General features: G+C 35.2%; 1 protein-coding gene across 1 annotated transcript in view; it reads right to left on the bottom strand.

The window, feature by feature from the left end:
• Window positions 1-8,258: 8,258 nt before the first annotated feature.
• LOC120628161 (protein son of sevenless) overlaps window positions 8,259-18,521 on the bottom strand; it is a 35,833-nt gene continuing 25,570 nt past the window's right edge. Inside the window, exons 28-36 of the mRNA XM_039896394.1 lie at window positions 18,264-18,320; window positions 17,369-17,498; window positions 15,776-15,923; window positions 15,085-15,154; window positions 12,944-13,012; window positions 12,494-12,546; window positions 12,000-12,085; window positions 10,560-10,657; window positions 8,259-9,660 (exon numbers count right to left, since the gene is read on the bottom strand). Coding sequence (XP_039752328.1) covers window positions 9,603-9,660; window positions 10,560-10,657; window positions 12,000-12,085; window positions 12,494-12,546; window positions 12,944-13,012; window positions 15,085-15,154; window positions 15,776-15,923; window positions 17,369-17,498; window positions 18,264-18,320 — 769 coding nt within the window. The 3' untranslated portion in view covers window positions 8,259-9,602. The remainder of the gene's footprint in view (window positions 9,661-10,559; window positions 10,658-11,999; window positions 12,086-12,493; window positions 12,547-12,943; window positions 13,013-15,084; window positions 15,155-15,775; window positions 15,924-17,368; window positions 17,499-18,263; window positions 18,321-18,521) is intronic.

The raw sequence follows: 18,521 nt of genomic DNA, 5'->3' as shown, positions 1-18,521 counted from the left end.
GTTTTGACGTAATATTTCTAAAATACATGTTCTGTTTTATAATTTAAAATAATATCATAAAACTTTAATTTATCAATTCATTTATATGCAAAATAAAAGGAAAAAATTTTAAAACGTAATATTTGTTTATCGTAGCTTAGGCTTCAATTGCCGAAAGCGTCGAAGCTTTTCCTTTATCGGACCTTTGTGCGGGATGCGTTCGACCATTATTTTATTCTACTTAGGCCGAAGTTGCAATAACTGAAATATCTTATTATCACTTTCATTTAATCTTTATTTCATATTACATTTTTTTTATGTTTCTTAATTATTTGTTTGGGATAATAACGTCCACGATTCTATTCTCTTGGATAACCGTTGCTACGTGAAAGTCATCATCATATCAACCCATTAACGAACCACTAAAGGGCGCGGGTCTTCTCCTACAATGAGAAGGGTTTAGGCCATAGTCCACCACGCTGTCCCAGTGCGGATAGATGGACTTAAAAAAACAACGCGAAACATAAATATCATGAGTTGTATATTATTTATCCGCGACTTCGTTCACGTTGACTTAATGGACACTGGTGTTCTAAGGAAATAAAATGATACTGATTAAAGAGCTAAAAATAAAGCTAACATCAACGTCGAGAACGCTAAATTGCCGGAAATTTTGTTAGACTAGTTAGTGGGTATTTTTATTGTAAATGTCATGGTTTTAAGTGCAGAAAATAGTGTACCCTCCATATAAACCTTAAAAACTTTAGTGCTCTGTGATTGTTTTTAAACATAGACCTCCAACACGGCTTTAATTCTGGTCGGTGTGGTAAACAGTGATATTTAATCGCTTCAATTAAAAAGCACATAACTCGGAAATGTTAGAGGCTGCGATCGAAAGTTCCCCGAAAAAAAGCCGAAGCCTTATTAGTGGACTAGGCTTCGGCATCACCGCGTATACGATTAAGTATAGTTGTCGCATTATAAATAGTCAAATCTGAGTCAGAATCTGAAGTTAAACTAACTAAACTATCTTGGCCATTGGTACAACGCTTGCAGCCTAGCTGTGATCCGTTTTTACACAATGCGCGGCCGCACGCCTTTGTTTTTCACTACAAATTATACCGTCTGCATTCGATCAAACGCACCTATATACTAAACCTGATCTAGTTGCTGAACTTAGCCCAAGGTCTATAGAGTGTACTTTGATTTTTCTGACTTAAGAATAACAAACCAGAACAGAATTACGTGTACGACGTAAGTCGCGTTTTATCGCAAGTTAAGTCTGAGCGTAGTCTAAGAACGGTCTATAAATCAGCCTAAAACACAAGTACGAAGCTATTCGTATTTTTATATTTTGTAAACTCAAATATTCTCATTCAAAGAATTTTTGCATCCGATAGATCATAAAGGTATTATAAAATGAGCCAAAGGTTTAATTGATTTCTTGATAGAGATCATAATATTATAAAGATGAAGAAATCGGTATCTAAATCGGTAAAAAAATACATAACGCTTTAAAAGAATAGCTCTCTCATTTAAATTAAGCAATTATGTTAAACAATCTGTTGCCCGCGCTTATTACGGGTTTTTACAAGCAACGTGGGTATCGTTTGTTTTCTTCGGATAAAAAGCAGTCAATGTTACTCTCCGTCCTTTCAACTAACTATATGCCAAAAATCACTAGGAAGGTTACTCAGTTAGGGCGTGAAGGGACGGACAAACAAACAAACACACTTTCGCATTTAACAAAATTGGTAAGGATTCAATTTCGTGACCGCTTACTTACAACAATGTGTGTGATGTTTGATTGATGTGTCAAAACAGCCTTATATTTTTTGCAACGCTTTCTCTAATTATACGCATTAAGAAGTTTTTTCTAAATTAATTAAGCTCTTATATGTGCATTACTAGCTGTAATTTCTACTTTGACGTCCATTGTCGCGAGCGAAATGATAGTGGTATCCTTTTCGCTCCCGAAAAAAATACATCCCATCCTTGCATGTGCATCCTTGTGTGATGATATTGTAACATTATAAACTAATGTATTATTACTAGTAGCTTCCCAGAAAATAATCCGCGTAGAATTTACAATATATTACGAATACACGATAATTATATACCAATATAAATAATGTATAAGATTGAGGCGGCGAGAGAGCAATAATTCCTAATTATTATTTTATTTTAAAAAAATTCAATTTAATTATTGATTTGTACATTCTGATAGAAACTCATTGATCAATAACTACTAATACTAGATAAAAAATCACTTATAAAAACTCATACCCGAATTACTCTATACGCACATACTCAGCCGTATCCCTAAAGTGTTAAGACTCATTTTTGTAACACAAGCTGAAAATTTTTGAATTGAACACTTTTCAATCATGCAAATTTTTCGGCGTACAGCATGGCTGGTCACATCGGGTATTATATAGTACGTTTGTATTTAGTCGTCCTTTGTTATTAACACATATATACTGTTACTAGATACTATAATACCACATGCATATGGTTAAAAAAAATGCGTTTAATTTGAATATGGCAGGCCGCATCACAGCCCATTCTTGATAACATATTTTTTGTACATTTTGCACTGAATCCACAGGCGGACTTGTGTCACCCACCGAATTAAGAATATGCAGAAACCGTGTACACGACTAATATTAAAGCATCAAAAACCACTCCACTTTAGATCGGTTTATCGTACAAGCGGTTAGTCATTTCAAACCATTTAGCATTTGACAGTAACTATTTTATCTCTAAAGTTATTTCCCATGAAATGGGAAAATGGGAAAAAAATAGTGACCTAGCAAAATTCCGCGGGTGTAAAGTGTGACGCGCGCAGGGCGTTTTTACTGTGTATTGTGTCCAACACAATGCACTGCATAGAATAATGGCCGAATATTCCGTGTGTTCTTATTGCAATGGTGTCACCCTTATTTCTGTGGGCTTTTAATTCATTATCATCTACCTACTTTATCATTGGCCTGGTTAAGAAACTCTGGGACAGCTTCTATTATCAATTTGTCTAACTCATATTACGTATACTTCATCTGTGTGCAAGCGATTGTCGCTTTGGAGTCAATGCCGTAAAAGTAATGCGTTTATTTCATTTTATTTAGTAACCACTCAACGTATGATATTTGAGAAATAAATATATTTATTATACTGTGTATTTAGGGATCGATTTTAAGTCGGAACTCACTGATACACAGGTCGATTGAACACGGTGGGTGCAACAATTTTGCGACGTTTTTAATAGGTACGTAATATGAATATCTGTTTGGTGTGGAGTATAAGGATTGAAGAAATAATAAATTGCACCATACAGATTCTCCTGCTTTTCGCGGAGTATTATAGCAAATCAGGCTTAATTTTTATGATACGTAATATGAGGTTTAACTTGGCCAGTTCCGGTTATATTACAATCACACCTATGCTTACTGTCGCATATACAGCTTAATGTCGCCTCTTTGTGTTTTACACAAATAAATAATATTACATTCATTAACCATGATAATTGTTATTTTTTTATATGATGCTAAAATTGATTGTTTGTATAACGATTCGTGCGCGAATAAGACTGTATCTAGGTATTATAAATCTATGTTTTCATTAAAAATATAATAATACAATATTCATATCGTTCATTTTGAGATTGCTGGATTTTTTTTAACCAGTTGGTTTTTTTATTCTTTCAAGTATTTTGCATTAAAGTTGTGGAAACTTCATTGGTCCTATGTGATACAAAAATACGGCATTACTTTTATGTATAGTTATACTGTTTGTTTCCCTTGAAAGCTAATAAATAAATAAATTAAATTTGTTTCTATTGATTTTGCACGGATAATTAAATAACGGCCTTATGCAATAAAAATACGAGTTTTTATTATTATGTGGTATAAAAATATTAAAGTAAATAAAAAAAATTTAGGTTATAGAATTGAAATGGTTTATGTTACATGGAAACAGATAAACTATACTAAACATGTAGCGTTTTGTTTTATGTTCATAGACTTGAAGATATATTTAATAAGTAGAATATAATGGATTTTAAATTATGTGTGGAATCAGCAACATAATGTTTGCACCAGTTTAACGTGCTTGTTGAAATCCTGAAAGGTTGTTCCCGGTCAAAATATTTGAAGTTTACTGGTACAAATCGTCACGTAAGAAAAATGCGTTATGCTCCCTCGACGCGAATCGCTGAGTTCCGTCTCGAAACGAAAAGCCCTGGCCCGGGTTCACAGGTATGGCGACTTGTATCATGTGTTAGTTAAAAGTTACTTTTTTCCGATGGTCAAATGTAGAGAACTTCGTTACGAGGTTTTTATATTTACATTACTCTTTCAAAATTGACGCTTAATATAAATGGTTCTTAGCCCATCGTTATAAAGTATATTATAAGCATATTTTTTTTTCACTACAAGATAACCCTTGACTGAATCTCACATTGGGTAAGCGATGATGCAGTCTAAGATTTTTACGGGCTAAACTATGACAGCTATATTAAACTAATACTTATAATGTGGTTCTACGCGACATCGTACCGGAACGCCATATCACTTTGCGACAGGTTTTTGTCGGGTGGTAACCAGCCACAGCTAGAGCCTCCCACCAGACCAGACCAGAGAAAAATCAGGCAAAAAAATTCCCATTGCTGTTAATAGAACCCGAAACCTACCACCTTAAAACCACAGCTAACCGCTGCGCCAGATAGGCCGTCAAAACAGTAATAACCACCTTTTTGGATAACCGCCATCTCGTAAGTTTGTTTTAATTTAATATCACATCTGGCCCTACTTTAGACTAAATTACCTATAGAACAATTATTTATTATTGCTAATGAGATATATCTTCTGAACATTTTGACACCAAATATTTTTAGCTGATGTTATATCTATTTCTTATTTATTATTTTCTTGTTATTCCACCTTTTGTTTTTTTAATAATTTATGCAAAAAAAGACTCCATCTCTCAATCTTTTTATCTATCTATGTGACTATGATTTTCGTGGTTAACATTTCTTAAAAAATAGTGCGTTATTTTACGGTAATATTTTGAGATTTATCGATATTTAGACCCAGTTGGTTTTCGACCATGGATCGTGGTCACGAGGGGACTGCGGTGGTGCATGACGTCAAGCTGGATGTCACGGGCAGAATCTTCCTAACCGCTTTCGTGTTCTAGTATGTACGTTGTCACCACGATCTACGTAACTGGGTGGAAATATAAAAAAAATCTCGAAATATTATCGTGGTATGTACCCGTTTAAATATTTTTAAGAAATATCTATATGACGTCTTTCTACTGGATTCTTATTGATTATTTTTGACTATCAAACATCGCAAGCTGCACTTATGTTTCTACATAATATGTATATACAAGTTTTTCTAATAATATTTATTGCCTAATGTGTGAGAATCTCATTTGTATCACATATGTATTCTTGCCATACAGGTTCTATTTTGCGGGAGGTAAATGAGGTAAAATCTTTAACTATGACAAAACGAGAATTTTGCTCCAAAGAACCAATAAATGAAAATTTGCATTAAATATTTAAGTAAGTTTTTTTTGTTGACGGGGGGGAAATCTTCTTAAAAGATAGAAGAAGAAGCTCGATAGAGTAGGTTTTTTTGAAATAAATGATATAAACTTAAGTGTCCATAATGAAAAAATAAAGCTCAAAATTTCATTTATCATCCAATCAATAAAACTTATCCATAAGAATAAAAAAAGCTGAAGAGTTAATTTTGTTTGCTTGGACGATGTAATATCTGGAAATATTTTTTTTTTGTTTGCATTTAATAGTGCTATTTTTAAGTAAGGTTATGGATTATTTAACATCACGCTATTGCTCTGGAAGTCAAGCAAACGTAATAGAGCAGGCGGGCGACGCGACGCGGTGGGTCGGGCTGTATTGGAAACCTATCACAAGTTGTACGAGCACGTAGTCCCGGGGGACCGCTACTTGCAATATATATGATAATATTTAAAAATTTTAATATCTTAAACCATTTTTATGACCACTTCTTTATCATCAATGATAAACATTGGTAAAATATGGTTTATATACTTGAAGCTTTCGCCTCACTGACACGCTTCAAAAAACAACATCTCATGTATAAATTAATTTTCTTTTTTACATAACTTCATATATCATTTTTCACAATATACGCAATATTTCGTTTCAATTTCTTATAATATACTTATTGTAAAAATTGCTAAGCTTTCCTAAATTTATTCGCCCACTAGTTAGTTAACCGATAGGATATGGCTCGTTACGCTATCGTGACGTAACGGTCAGTAGACTAAGTACAAGATTTGTTCGCTCGTGTCTGTTTACATCGCTCGAGTTGTTATCGCATTTTTAACTCTGTATAGTTCTAGTAAAATGGACCTAATGACACTTGTTTTTAGAGTCGCAAATTCTATACTTCTTTTTGTTTTACAAACGTTCTGTTAAATACTCGAGATAAAGAATTGCAGGCAAATTCGAGCTTACACTTAAATTAGATCTATTTTACTCGAAATACGACTCCTCGTTTGTGAGCGAGCAAATCTTGGATAATATTATTTCTAACGTACATGAAGTGTCTTGAAAGTAACTTTATATATAATTAACTCAACAGTTAGTAAGAATTTTAATATTACAGTGATCGATTTTTTTTACGCAACTGCCAAGAATATTTCATTTAGTACATCGGATCTCTTACTACCATCGCTTTAAGCAGTATTATGACCGGTCTTGTCGTATTTAAAATATGAAAATAATTCTTAAGCAAAACGTCAACAATATTGCTATTAGCGACGGCAAGAAGTCTGTAGCTAAGTAGAACAAAACATACCTTAAATACTTTTCCGAAGGTTGGTTCAAATCGCAACTGCGTTTTAAAATATATCATAATTATCATATACGAAGCTTTCATATCGACTCGACACCAACTCAAAATAAGAGCAAGAAATGTGAACTTCATTTCATCCGACATAAAGTATATAAGTTATAAAACTGTTAAAATAGTCGGAGAGGTGTCCACTAGCCGTATACTTCTAAGTAGACGTCACGCTAACGGTGAAGTTAGTGTTGATTCGTTGAAAAGGTGTTGAATCGATAAATAGGCGAAAGTGTTTATACAGTAGAGTGCCGAGTGCGAGATTTTCTACCAACATTAACTAATTATATCGCGTGAAGGCTAACTGCGATTTATATGATATCGAAGGAGCGCCATCTAGTAACAACATTGAGAAACCGTATTGTCTACTCCTACTACTACTATTACTACAACTACTTCAAAACGGCTACTCTACTCCTTCGATACCATATAAATCGTATTTAACTCTCACACGATCGAATAAGTAAACGTAGGTAGAATATCTCCCACTTGGCACTCAGTTTCACAGTATCTGTCAGAAAAGTAAGCAAACGCGTATAAATTCAAGAATTTGTGATACAATAATATGATTGCATTCATGGTGTATTATAGTAACGGGTGACATTTCAAAGCATTCTATTTATTTATCAAAGTGCTTATTAGTAGTGGGCGAATTGTCTACATAACTTCACTACAAAGAAATAGAACATCTATACAAATTACTATATAATTATTTTACTATTATTTATTGGCTTTGCACATGTTTTTATTACGAACTATTTCAGAGAGAGATTAGAAAACAACAAGTTATAGGCTTTGCATTGAGAGATTATTGGATATTTATTGTCGACAAAATATGTTTTTTTTTTTTTTTAAAACGAGACTATTTTCAGCACTGCACGTCTAGAATAAGCAGGAGACAAAACAAGGGATGGAATTTACTTGTCCACTTGCAAAAGCACGGAAAAGGTAAAGTTTACCTCCGTTTAATTATCATATCAACCCATTACCGGTCAACTACAGGGCTCGGCAAGGTGATTACGTATCTCGCGACAGGCGTAAATATTGCAATCGCTGCTGTCAAGCGTCACTTTTGTTTATTTATCGTATGGAAAAGTGAAGTTTGTGATTGCAAGATTTACGCCTGACGCAAGCCCGTCGCGCGCGAGATACGTAATCACCCTGCGGGTCTCCTTCCACAATGAGAAGCGTTTAGGCCGTAGTCCACCACGCTGGCCCCAAAGGGGTTGGTGGACTCCACACGCCATTGAGAACATTATGTGGAACTCTAAGACCTGCAGGTTTCCGCACAATGTTTTCCTTCACCGTTGAAGCAAGTGATATTTCAATTACTTAAAACGCACATAACTTAGAAAAGTTATAGGTGCGTGCTAGGATCCGATCTCGGCCCCGAAAGTAAAGACGAAGTCCTAACATCATGGGCTATCAACGCTTCACATATATTATTTGGATATTTTTTCAACGGTGCGCTTATGTTCGAATAGTGGATAAAACTTGGGGAGTACATAAGAATTTCGTCCTTTACCCGAGGAGAAAAATGTCTCCTGCCCATTCTAGCCAAGCCCTGTTAGGGCAATCCCTATATCCCTACTATGTTGAGTATCTATAGTCGGTAACGCTTTGTAAAACTAAGGCAATAAATAAAAATTAAGTTATATCAGGTCACGTTAAAAGAGCACTTAATTTATCAATCACTGTGCAATGGGCGATTTATACAAAGCACGTATGTATGACATTTTTAAACCTATTTTTTACTCCCATAATACAGTCAGTTTAATGTTTATTACATAAAATAAGCATTCATTAACTAATATAATTGCACGCACTCTTATGCAATTGTATAAATTGTCCCCTGTGCAGGTCGATTGTCAGAGGTCTTTTTACGTGACGCTGCCTATAACCATTTGATGCAACGTGATTTTAATTAATTTCATCAATAAAATTAAAGATTATTTACACCTTTATTATTATTGATTCCATGACTTTAAACAGTTTCGACAAAGAAGGTAAGGTTTGTAAAGTTATGAATTCGTTTTGTCTGCGAAATCGTCTTACAGAGGTTTGAATATTTAAGTGTAGAGCCAGGGTTACAGTCCGCCATTTTTTTTTCAGTTAAGCGGGCCCGCATTAAACCTGTATTAATCCATAGCTGGTGGTAATACTTATAAGATTTGTATAAGACCAAAATATTTTAAAGTGTCATATTTCTGGATTTTAAGCTATCAAAGTTTTAAGCTATTTCTACATTTAATTTAAATTTTAACGTGGGAATAGATGGGGCCACATGTACAACTGTTATGGCTTTATATTCTTCTTAGACCATGGCGCGTTTGGAACCCACGCAGCTATAGTTTTAAGACGAATTTATCGTTTTAATTATCGCTATCACACACTTCTATGTCATATTTTACATGTAATGTACGCATCAAAAGTGCCATCTATGTGCCTATATGAATAAAGAAATATTTGATTTTGACTTTATACCTATGATATTTCGCAAAAATTAAACTTCATAAGATTATGTCTTAGAAAATTTTTGTTTGTATTGATTTTAGCTATGGATTCATACATTTTGCTGACGTACATATAAGCCAAAATATTCAAAGCCCGTCCTATTAAAAATTTAGATACTGCAAACATGTAGATTTTAGAGATGATTTTGAGACTTTAGCGATATTAAAGTACAGCATAGAGCTACATTTATCACTAGTTAAGAGTTTTATAAGACTACGTACGCGGCGCGACGGCCGTTGGGGCCGGCTTGGGTGGCAGTTTTGGTGCTAATCTGTAACAAACATGAATTACTTTAATAAAGAAGGTTCCAAAAGATCCCTGAAAACTAGTAGGCATAGGTGTGTTTGTGACTTGTCAGTTGTCACCAGACTCGGGTTCTGAGTCTGTAACTATCGCTTAGTATAGAGATAAACCAAATAATATGTGTTTTGTGTGTTTTGTTAGACTTAATTTGTATTTTCTTGTTAAATAATTTCAAGGTTAAATAAATGATTGCTTTTTTTTTATTAAATTACAAGTTAGCCCTTGACTGCAACCTCTCATTCACTCACCTGTTGGAAAGTTATGATGCAGTCTAATATGGTAACGGTTTGGCCTGTTAGAGGTATGGCAGATATATCAAATCCATACCCCTAATCGGTGTCTATGCGACATCATACCGGAACGCTAAATGCTAAACTTACGTCTACGCTATGCGATACTTGCCAGAAGATGGTGTAAGAGGCTCTTATTATGATTATCTCCAGCTCAAATAACAAAATTCTACAATATAACATATAGTTGACATATATAGTATGACAATATAATCATCCATCATATCAACCTATTACCGGCCACTACGGGGCACGGGTCTCCTCCCACAATGAGATGAAGTTAAGGCCGTAGTCCACCACGCTGGGCCAGTGCGGATTGGTGGACTCCACACACTTGAGAAAATTATGAAGAACACTCAGGCATGCAGGTTTCCTCACGGTTTTTCCTTCGCTAATGATATTTTAATTACTTAAAACGCACATAACTTATAAAAGTTAAGAAGTGCGTGCTGGTATTTGAACTGTCCCCCCGAAAGTGAAGTCGAGCTCCTACCCGCTGGGCACCGCTTCATGCGTATACCTACCTAATGTGTAATGGACGATATGCAGTAATGTATATAAAAAGTATATAACTCACGCGGCAATATGTCGCCTCTGCAACAGTGCGGAGCTGGCTGGTCGCAACAGCTCGGGCGGTGGTGGGGGTCGCGGCGGGAGAGGGGGCGGGGTGCTTGATATCACAGGGGGCGCAGGCGGGGCAGGGGGCGCGGCGCTTGCGGGGGACGCGCCCGAGGGGGATCCGTCCGCACCGTGCACAGTACAACACCATGACGTCTGGAAAACGAATGCATTGTGTATCAGCATTATCAGATCACCGACCGACTACAGGGCACGGCAGACCGATTCTGTCTTTTTAGTTACACCAAATAACCTGCTTATCATATTTTGCACCTAAGTTTCCAACTGAGAAACTTTGTTGGCAAATACAATTACGTTTGTAGTGTACTGTTTTTTTACATTTTTAAATATACTTCGACAATTCACACATCGACATCTAGCCTCAAATTAAGCGCAGCTTGTGTTATGGGTACGTTATGGGGACTGATGTACATATATACTTATAATATACATATAAACACCAAGGCACTGAAAAACATTCATGTTCATCAAACAAAAATTTTACAATTGTGGGAATCGAACCCGACTCCTTTGGACGCAGAAATTCTCAGACTTAACTAATTCTTCAGACTATAATAATTATGGTTGGAGCGTTATTTGACGGCAACTTTTCACAGGGGCTAGCTGAATTTGCTGCCAACTGAGACAAATAATAGCCCTACGGACAGGCTTGCGACTGACGTTAATCTTGCAATATTTGCTGTCAAACGTCACTCTTGTTTCTTGTGACAGCAATAATCGTTAAATTTACGCCTGTTGTGAGACACGTAATAGGGGATCGAACTCGGCCATCAGGAATCTGAGGCCAAAGCCCTAAATTAGAGTGAAGACCATTTTGGGATCACACCGTTCCTATAATTGTTGTGTAGACTATTAAGTTGTATTTTAATTCTAGTGTGTGTATATCCAAATAAAGTTTTCTTTGTTTCTTTCTAAATACATTTGTATATATCATCATAATGTTTATATTTATAATTTTCTTGCACAAAGGAATGGTCACTTTTTTGTATTATTAACGGTCTCAAGTAGAACATATTATGAACTAACTACGGGACGGACATAAAAAAAACAGTTATGAAATTGAATTGATATGGTAATGGTTACTGAACGTCCTATTTTCAGTTTTTTTTTTTTGGTAAATATAATCCGGTACCGCGTAAAAACTAGACATTCCAGACGCTCAACATGACGTCCGGGGATCTCCCTCGGGAGCGGAGACTACTCCATAAGTATGGATAGAAATGCTTAAAAATAAATGTAGATTATAAAATTTTTTTATCATTTGGGTTGAAAAATAAAGTTACACTTCACGTACACTTCATTTTCAACTTTATTAAATCTACTTTTAAGAAAAATAAGTTTTGGCATTCGTAAAATCGCCATGGAGTATAAGATATAAATTCCAACTTACAAGGTGCGGCGTATGTGGTGCCGTAGAATCCCTCCTCTTTCGCGGAGGTAATGGAGGGGGCGCCGATCCGTCCACTGCAAGAGACAAACATTAATGTAAATGTAAAAGAAATTATATGTTCTAAAACATTCTCTCCTAGGAGTTTTGTCGGCTTTAATATTTGATAAATTCACCGAGGAATAATAAATAATAATACTCGAAGTTGGTCTTAGTGCCTAGGAGATATCCTACATATACGATGGCGTGAATGGAAACTACGATTGGTATAGAATATAAAGAGCACCATCTAGTGACAACGCGCCGATGACGTGAAAGTGTTATCAATTTAAGTTGATGTATGCATTAAGTAAGATATTAAATCCATTATTAATATTATAATTTAATAAATAAATATACTGCGACAATACACTTGACGCCATCTTGTCCAGAAGTAAGCTTAGCTTAGATTTAGGTTAGCACTATTTAAACACAAACAATCTTACAAATGTGATGAGCAGATGGAGATGTCGTTGTGGAAGGAAAACTGAACGCTGCCCTGTGAACAAATTACATTTTTTATACACAAAGTTAGTTTAGATTTAGAATAGCGTCTATAATTAAAATGAATTATTTTTTATTTTAGAGAATATAAAATACTATTTGTATATATACAAATACTCTTTAGTTTATGTGCAAGGAAAAAACATACTTTGGCAAATTACACCGATTTTTTAAAACTCACGATATAATTTTTTATTGTTTGTTTTTTTTTTCGTAATATACCTATCTTAGTTTTGGCGCTTAATGCAGTACCATTGCAATATTGTTGATGTTTTATTTTATAATTACTATTAATTATAATTGGTTGTCATAATACTGATTTAAGCGATGGTAGAATTCCATGTTGGAGTTTATAATGCACATTTTCAAAGTATTAAAAAAAAAAAAGTTACCTGTCATGCAGCATTGGGCTAATAGGAGGCGCGGGTGCAGGAGATCTCTTAGGGGACATGGCTGGACTTCTGGAAAGATTACATAACATCATTAAAATACAAAATGGCGGACTTACCGGCCATTAAGGTTACACTAATTATCATCCCTAAAACAGCCACACTACAGTGAAAATTCGAATACAAGCCGGACGTGATGGATTTATGGAATTAAATTCTGATTCTTACTCCGATTGGTCACCCGAAGTGTCCTTTCAGGCTTAAATATACTTATATTATATGCATTATATGCTGAACTATGTGTCGAAATATCATGCGTCAGAGGGCAAGGCTTATCTTTATAATTCTGTATCATTAAAAAAAATTATTAATATGTCATGCCTAATAATATCTATTGTAATTCAGCAGTCACGTAACGGTCTTGTCAGCAATATACCGCAATGTGCGTGTTTATGTAAATTTAAGATAAGCGGAATCTGAGGGGAGAACTCTCACAATTTTAATTTTCATTCACTGTTTGTCATGAACATCTTCTATCTTCTTCATATATAACCAATCCAAAAACGCTAAATTTAAGAAGTCGCGGAAATAATAAATAATTAACATAGCATTAGTAAAAATAATAAAAAAATGAGGCACATACCCTATCAACACAACGGTTTACTGATAATAAAACCCACATTTGCGTTCAGTATCGCTGACAGTAACTTTTCACCGAAATCGATACCCGACCAAATGTTCTGTCTATATTTGCTATCATATGCCATATGGTGTTATAATGATAGTAATGATAGTATTCAATTACATTTATAAAAAATAATTCGTATCGAAAATTATTTGGCTTATGGGTGAGGATTTTTAAGATAATTAAAAAAAACTTGTGTGAACTTATGTCCACGCGTTAGAAGTTATACTTAAAACTACAAAAAGATAAAAATCCGGTATTTAATACATTGAAAGTTTTATCATAACGCATTATCTAGTTGACTTATTATCGGACCAACAAGTCTTACTTAACATTAAAATTCGAGATTTTTGTACAGTTGAATCAATTAAATCACCGAAATGAGCCCGCAGACGTTGACAATTGAAAGTGTACACTGTCAAAGCTTTTTTGAAAAACTAAAATGTGACTTTAGGTAACTCTATGGTGTCGGTTTTTTGTGACGGTGTGCGCGCGCATCGTAAAAATTTACATTTATGATATTACCCTAACGCGCCAAAAGAAGTATAACTTCAATAAAAAGGTTTTGAAAGATAACGTGATGATTAAAAATATAATTATTATTGTCAAAAATATGTAATAGTATGAAACTTGAATGTTAAGGATTTGTCTTAGTTGTAATTTAGGGGGATCAATGGTACCATTTAGATGGTGATTTCCAATCCAAATCCAAAAATGGTAACCAACTTGTCAACTGTGCACTCAGGTATGGCGGGCATTATTAAAAATCCATATGCATTGATATAAATTTTACATGGGTTTTCAATAATAAATACCAAAAAAAAATCTTATGCGACATGCTGAACTATTCTGGCCGGAATACGGCACGTATATCGCTTGAATCCTGAAGATGAGTGTAACATACTTTTATCCCAAAAAAGAAACCGGAACACATATCTACCAGATTAAAAAAAAATATGCATATGCTTTGCTAACAGCTAACATGATCTTTATGAACAAGAAATTTAGCATAGATACAGTTTTTTTTTTAAATTCCACTACAAGACTGCAATCTCACCTGCTGGTAAGTGACAATTGCAATTTTTTTCACATCTCTTTTAATATGCGTATGAAATGAAAAGGGCTGGACTAGTAGAATAATGTACACAATAATAAAACTCGGGGGTTTTAAACTTTTAAATTTATATATGATTTATTACACTTAAAGTCAGCCCTTGACTGCAATGCCACCTGGTGGTAAGTGATGATGCAGTCTAAGGTGGTAACGGCCTTGAGAGCTATGGAAGTTTTATTAAGCACATTGCCAAACCCAGGCAATTTTTTACGGGTTTTTAATCGATTTCTACGCGACATTGTACTGGAACGCTAAATCGCTTCCTAGAGGATGGACATAGTCAAATAGTTCTCGCTGCAAAAAACAAATCATTAGTAAGAAATAAATAAATAATTCCAGTCTTACTTGAAGAAATCGTGGTGCTTTGGACTGGGCAAAGGCCGGTCTGGCGGTTCGGGCGGAGGCTCGCATATCGCTGGAAAAAAAAGCAAAATATTTAAAATCGCACCTTGGAAGTAAACGACATGACACTCCCTTATGTCAGTCAACATGCCCCCTTGCATATTTATTTATGGATTTATAAATTTTTAATTTGGCAATCGCCACCTAAGCGCTTTATGGATTCCGACTATTCATGGATGTAGAGGCCGAGTTCGAAACGTAGCACGCACCGCTAATTAAATATGTGCGTTTTAACCAATTGAAATATCACTTGCTTCGACGTTAAAAGAAAACATCGCGAGAAAACCTGCATGCCTGGGAGTTCTCCATAATGTTCTCAAAGGCGTGTAGAATCCACAAATTGCTGGCTAAATCCTTCTCATTTTGAAGGAGAGCCGTGCTCTGTGGTCATTATTGGGTTGATATAATGTTCTGGAACTATAATTAAGAACAAATAGTACGTTAATTATACTAACGGAACTCTATTTTATTATTTATTATTACTTAGTATTTCTTTTATTCATTATAAATTCTCTCTACTAGTAAATTTGATGTTTCACCTATGTCGAGCTTTCCGTTTTTCCAAAAATTTTTTTCAAAGATATTCCAAGCGATCGCTATTTTCTTTTGATGCCAGGTTTGCTGTTTTACTTACCCGTGTGCGGTGATGTAGGCCGCCTAGGTACAACAGGAGGTGCCTCGTTGTCCGAGGGTGGTAGAACAGAGTTCGGCAGTGGTATGGGCGGTATGACACTATTGCTGGAGCCAACCGCGCGCGGGAATAGCGGCGGTACCCGCTCTTGCTGATAATTAAGTCAATATTATTTACAACGTTTGTGAAATGCCCTTACTTTTGGTCACTGGTAATGCGGTTAATTGGTTAACATAGTATTTTCTGTGAACGGGACGTTTGATTAAATACAAACTGGATTCTTATAATAAATGGAATAATAGATTTATATGGTGATGCGCTCAACCGTACCAATAGGAAGATCTTCTTCAGAGCAGGTGATAGTGCGCGGGGACCTCGGCCCCCGAGTTCTTGGAATTTGTATATATGGTAAACTAGCGTACCCAGCCCGCTTCGCCGGGCTAGATTTTGCTTTATTTTATTTAAACAATAAACTTACATCATTAAATTTTTAAATTAAGTCTCATAATATATTAAATCATTTATTTCTCTCCGTATTCATTCTCTTCTCGAGCGGGTGAAGATCATTTTCTGCACCCATGTAAAGCCAACAATAGAATATCATCATAGTAAATAAAAGCTGTATTTGACAGTTCTAAAATAGGAGTGCTCCGATCGTCACCAAACTTTACAGGATTACTCGCCAGGTCAATCCGGAGATGTGTGTAATTCTTAAGTGAAATTCAGTGATATCAGAAAGTTGGCGTGTACAAACAAACTAAATTATGCAGATCAGTGTTTTCAAAGCGGTCAAATAATTATTACTATTGGCGGTTGAGAAAAACAAAAGTTTGTACTAAATTAAATGTAAAATATAAAACACTAATACCTATCTAAACTTAGTATTATAAATGCGAAAGTTCGTTTGTTTGTCCTTCCTTTCCGTCCCAATTAAGCAACCAATCGACTTTATTGACCATAGAGTTAGTTGAAAGGAAGGAGAGTAAGAAGCATAGCTATTTTTTATCCCAGGAAAACAAACGGTTCCCGTGGGATTTTAAAAAAACCGTAATTAACGAGGACGAAAAACGCGAGCAACCGCTTGTTCTTCTAGCGGGTTGAGTGGAGGAGCTCGCTTTGAGAGATACGACCGACTTTGCGTATTATTTTAAACTTTATTTTCAAATATTGGATAAAATCAGCCGTTACTTTGCGGAACTCGATGATATACTATGAAAAAAAACCTAATTGGCTATACTCCGCAAAACGCAGGAGAATCTGTATGGTGAATTTTATAAGTTCTTCAATCTTTATACTCCACACAAAACAGCTCTTCGGCAATGTACCCTCTACGCATGTTTCGCTCCGACACCGGAACATCCTCAGGGGATGTTGACTTTAAGTTACTACGAATAAATACTTGACAATTATTAATTGTAAAGTTGTCGAAGCGAAACGTGCGTAGAGGGTACATTGCCGAAGATCTGTTTTGCGTGGACTATAAAGATTGAAGAAATTATAAATTACACCGTACAGTTCTCTTTAATTTTGATTAATAAAGAAATTTTTATCTCGCCTATCTAAATGAATAAGTTATTATCTAATGCTAATAATTACCTTCTGCGGTTGGGATTGGTCCGGCCTTTTATACGGGGGCTCCAGAGTGCACATGTTGAAAGATTCTCCGTCAACCAACGGTCCCCGAGGAGATAGGGTCGGTGGCTTTCGAGGCCCACTGTTCCATTTGCTGTTTAAACATTTAACATAATTTAAATATATAAACTAATAGTGGATAACAAACAAAAGTGACGTCGTCAGTGTAGTGTGTCGAACAGTTTGTGAAATACCGACATAAAGAACACGAAAGCGGGTAGTCAGATACTGCCCTGACATCCAACTTGACATCTCGTACCTAAGCAGTCCCGTCGTTACCACGATCCATGCAACTGGGTCGAAATATCGACAAATCCAAAAATATTATCATAGTATGTACCCGTTGAACTGTTTTTAAGAAATGGATAACAACCTACAACCTTCTATTAATCTATCTACAATCGACCTATTAGAAATTAAATTTGTTAAAGGTTTTGGGAGAGGTGAAAGCGGACGTGAATGCTTTTTAGTATCCTTGTCATTAAAAAAACATCGATTGTAGAGTAACCTCGCTGTAATAAATGTAGATTAACACATTGTTTAAATTTAGGCTCAATGTATAGCATAGATCCATAATTAACCGCAATGGAAAATTGAATATTGTGCGAATGAGACGATATTTGTCGCCATTTTTATATCGTTGCTTCAAGGGCGCGGCTTTAAACCCAATGCCACAAATGATTTCTGTAACTGCCGCAGACGATTTTTAGATGTCACAAATTTATCTTCTAGACCTTTAAATACTAGGCTATTAACACATTGTTGTGCATTTATGTGTGTAATAAAGCATTGTCGAGTGCTTTGAAAAATATATTTTTTTTTTCGCCCAAAAGCACCTACTTCTTTCTTTTCCACTTACCTTGGCGAATGGTTATCCCTGGGCGAAGGTGGCTCGTCTTTTATAGACCCGCTGTTCCTGTGATGATAAAAAAAAGTATTTAATACCGATAACAACTTAAAAGCAAGAGTATTATTTTATTAATAAAAGTCTACATTAGAACGGAGTTGAATAATCACTTTTGGGTCTGTTCTATTTCTGTCTTAGGTTATATTTATAAAGGATCTTAATGTATCATTTATTTATATAAAATTTTTTTGTTAAATAATAAAAAAAATC

This window comes from Pararge aegeria, chromosome 12, assembly GCF_905163445.1.
Source record: "Pararge aegeria chromosome 12, ilParAegt1.1, whole genome shotgun sequence".
NCBI lineage: Eukaryota > Metazoa > Arthropoda > Insecta > Lepidoptera > Nymphalidae > Pararge > Pararge aegeria.
Note: the sequence above shows the minus strand (reverse complement) of the source record. Positions and strands in the feature narration are given on the sequence as shown.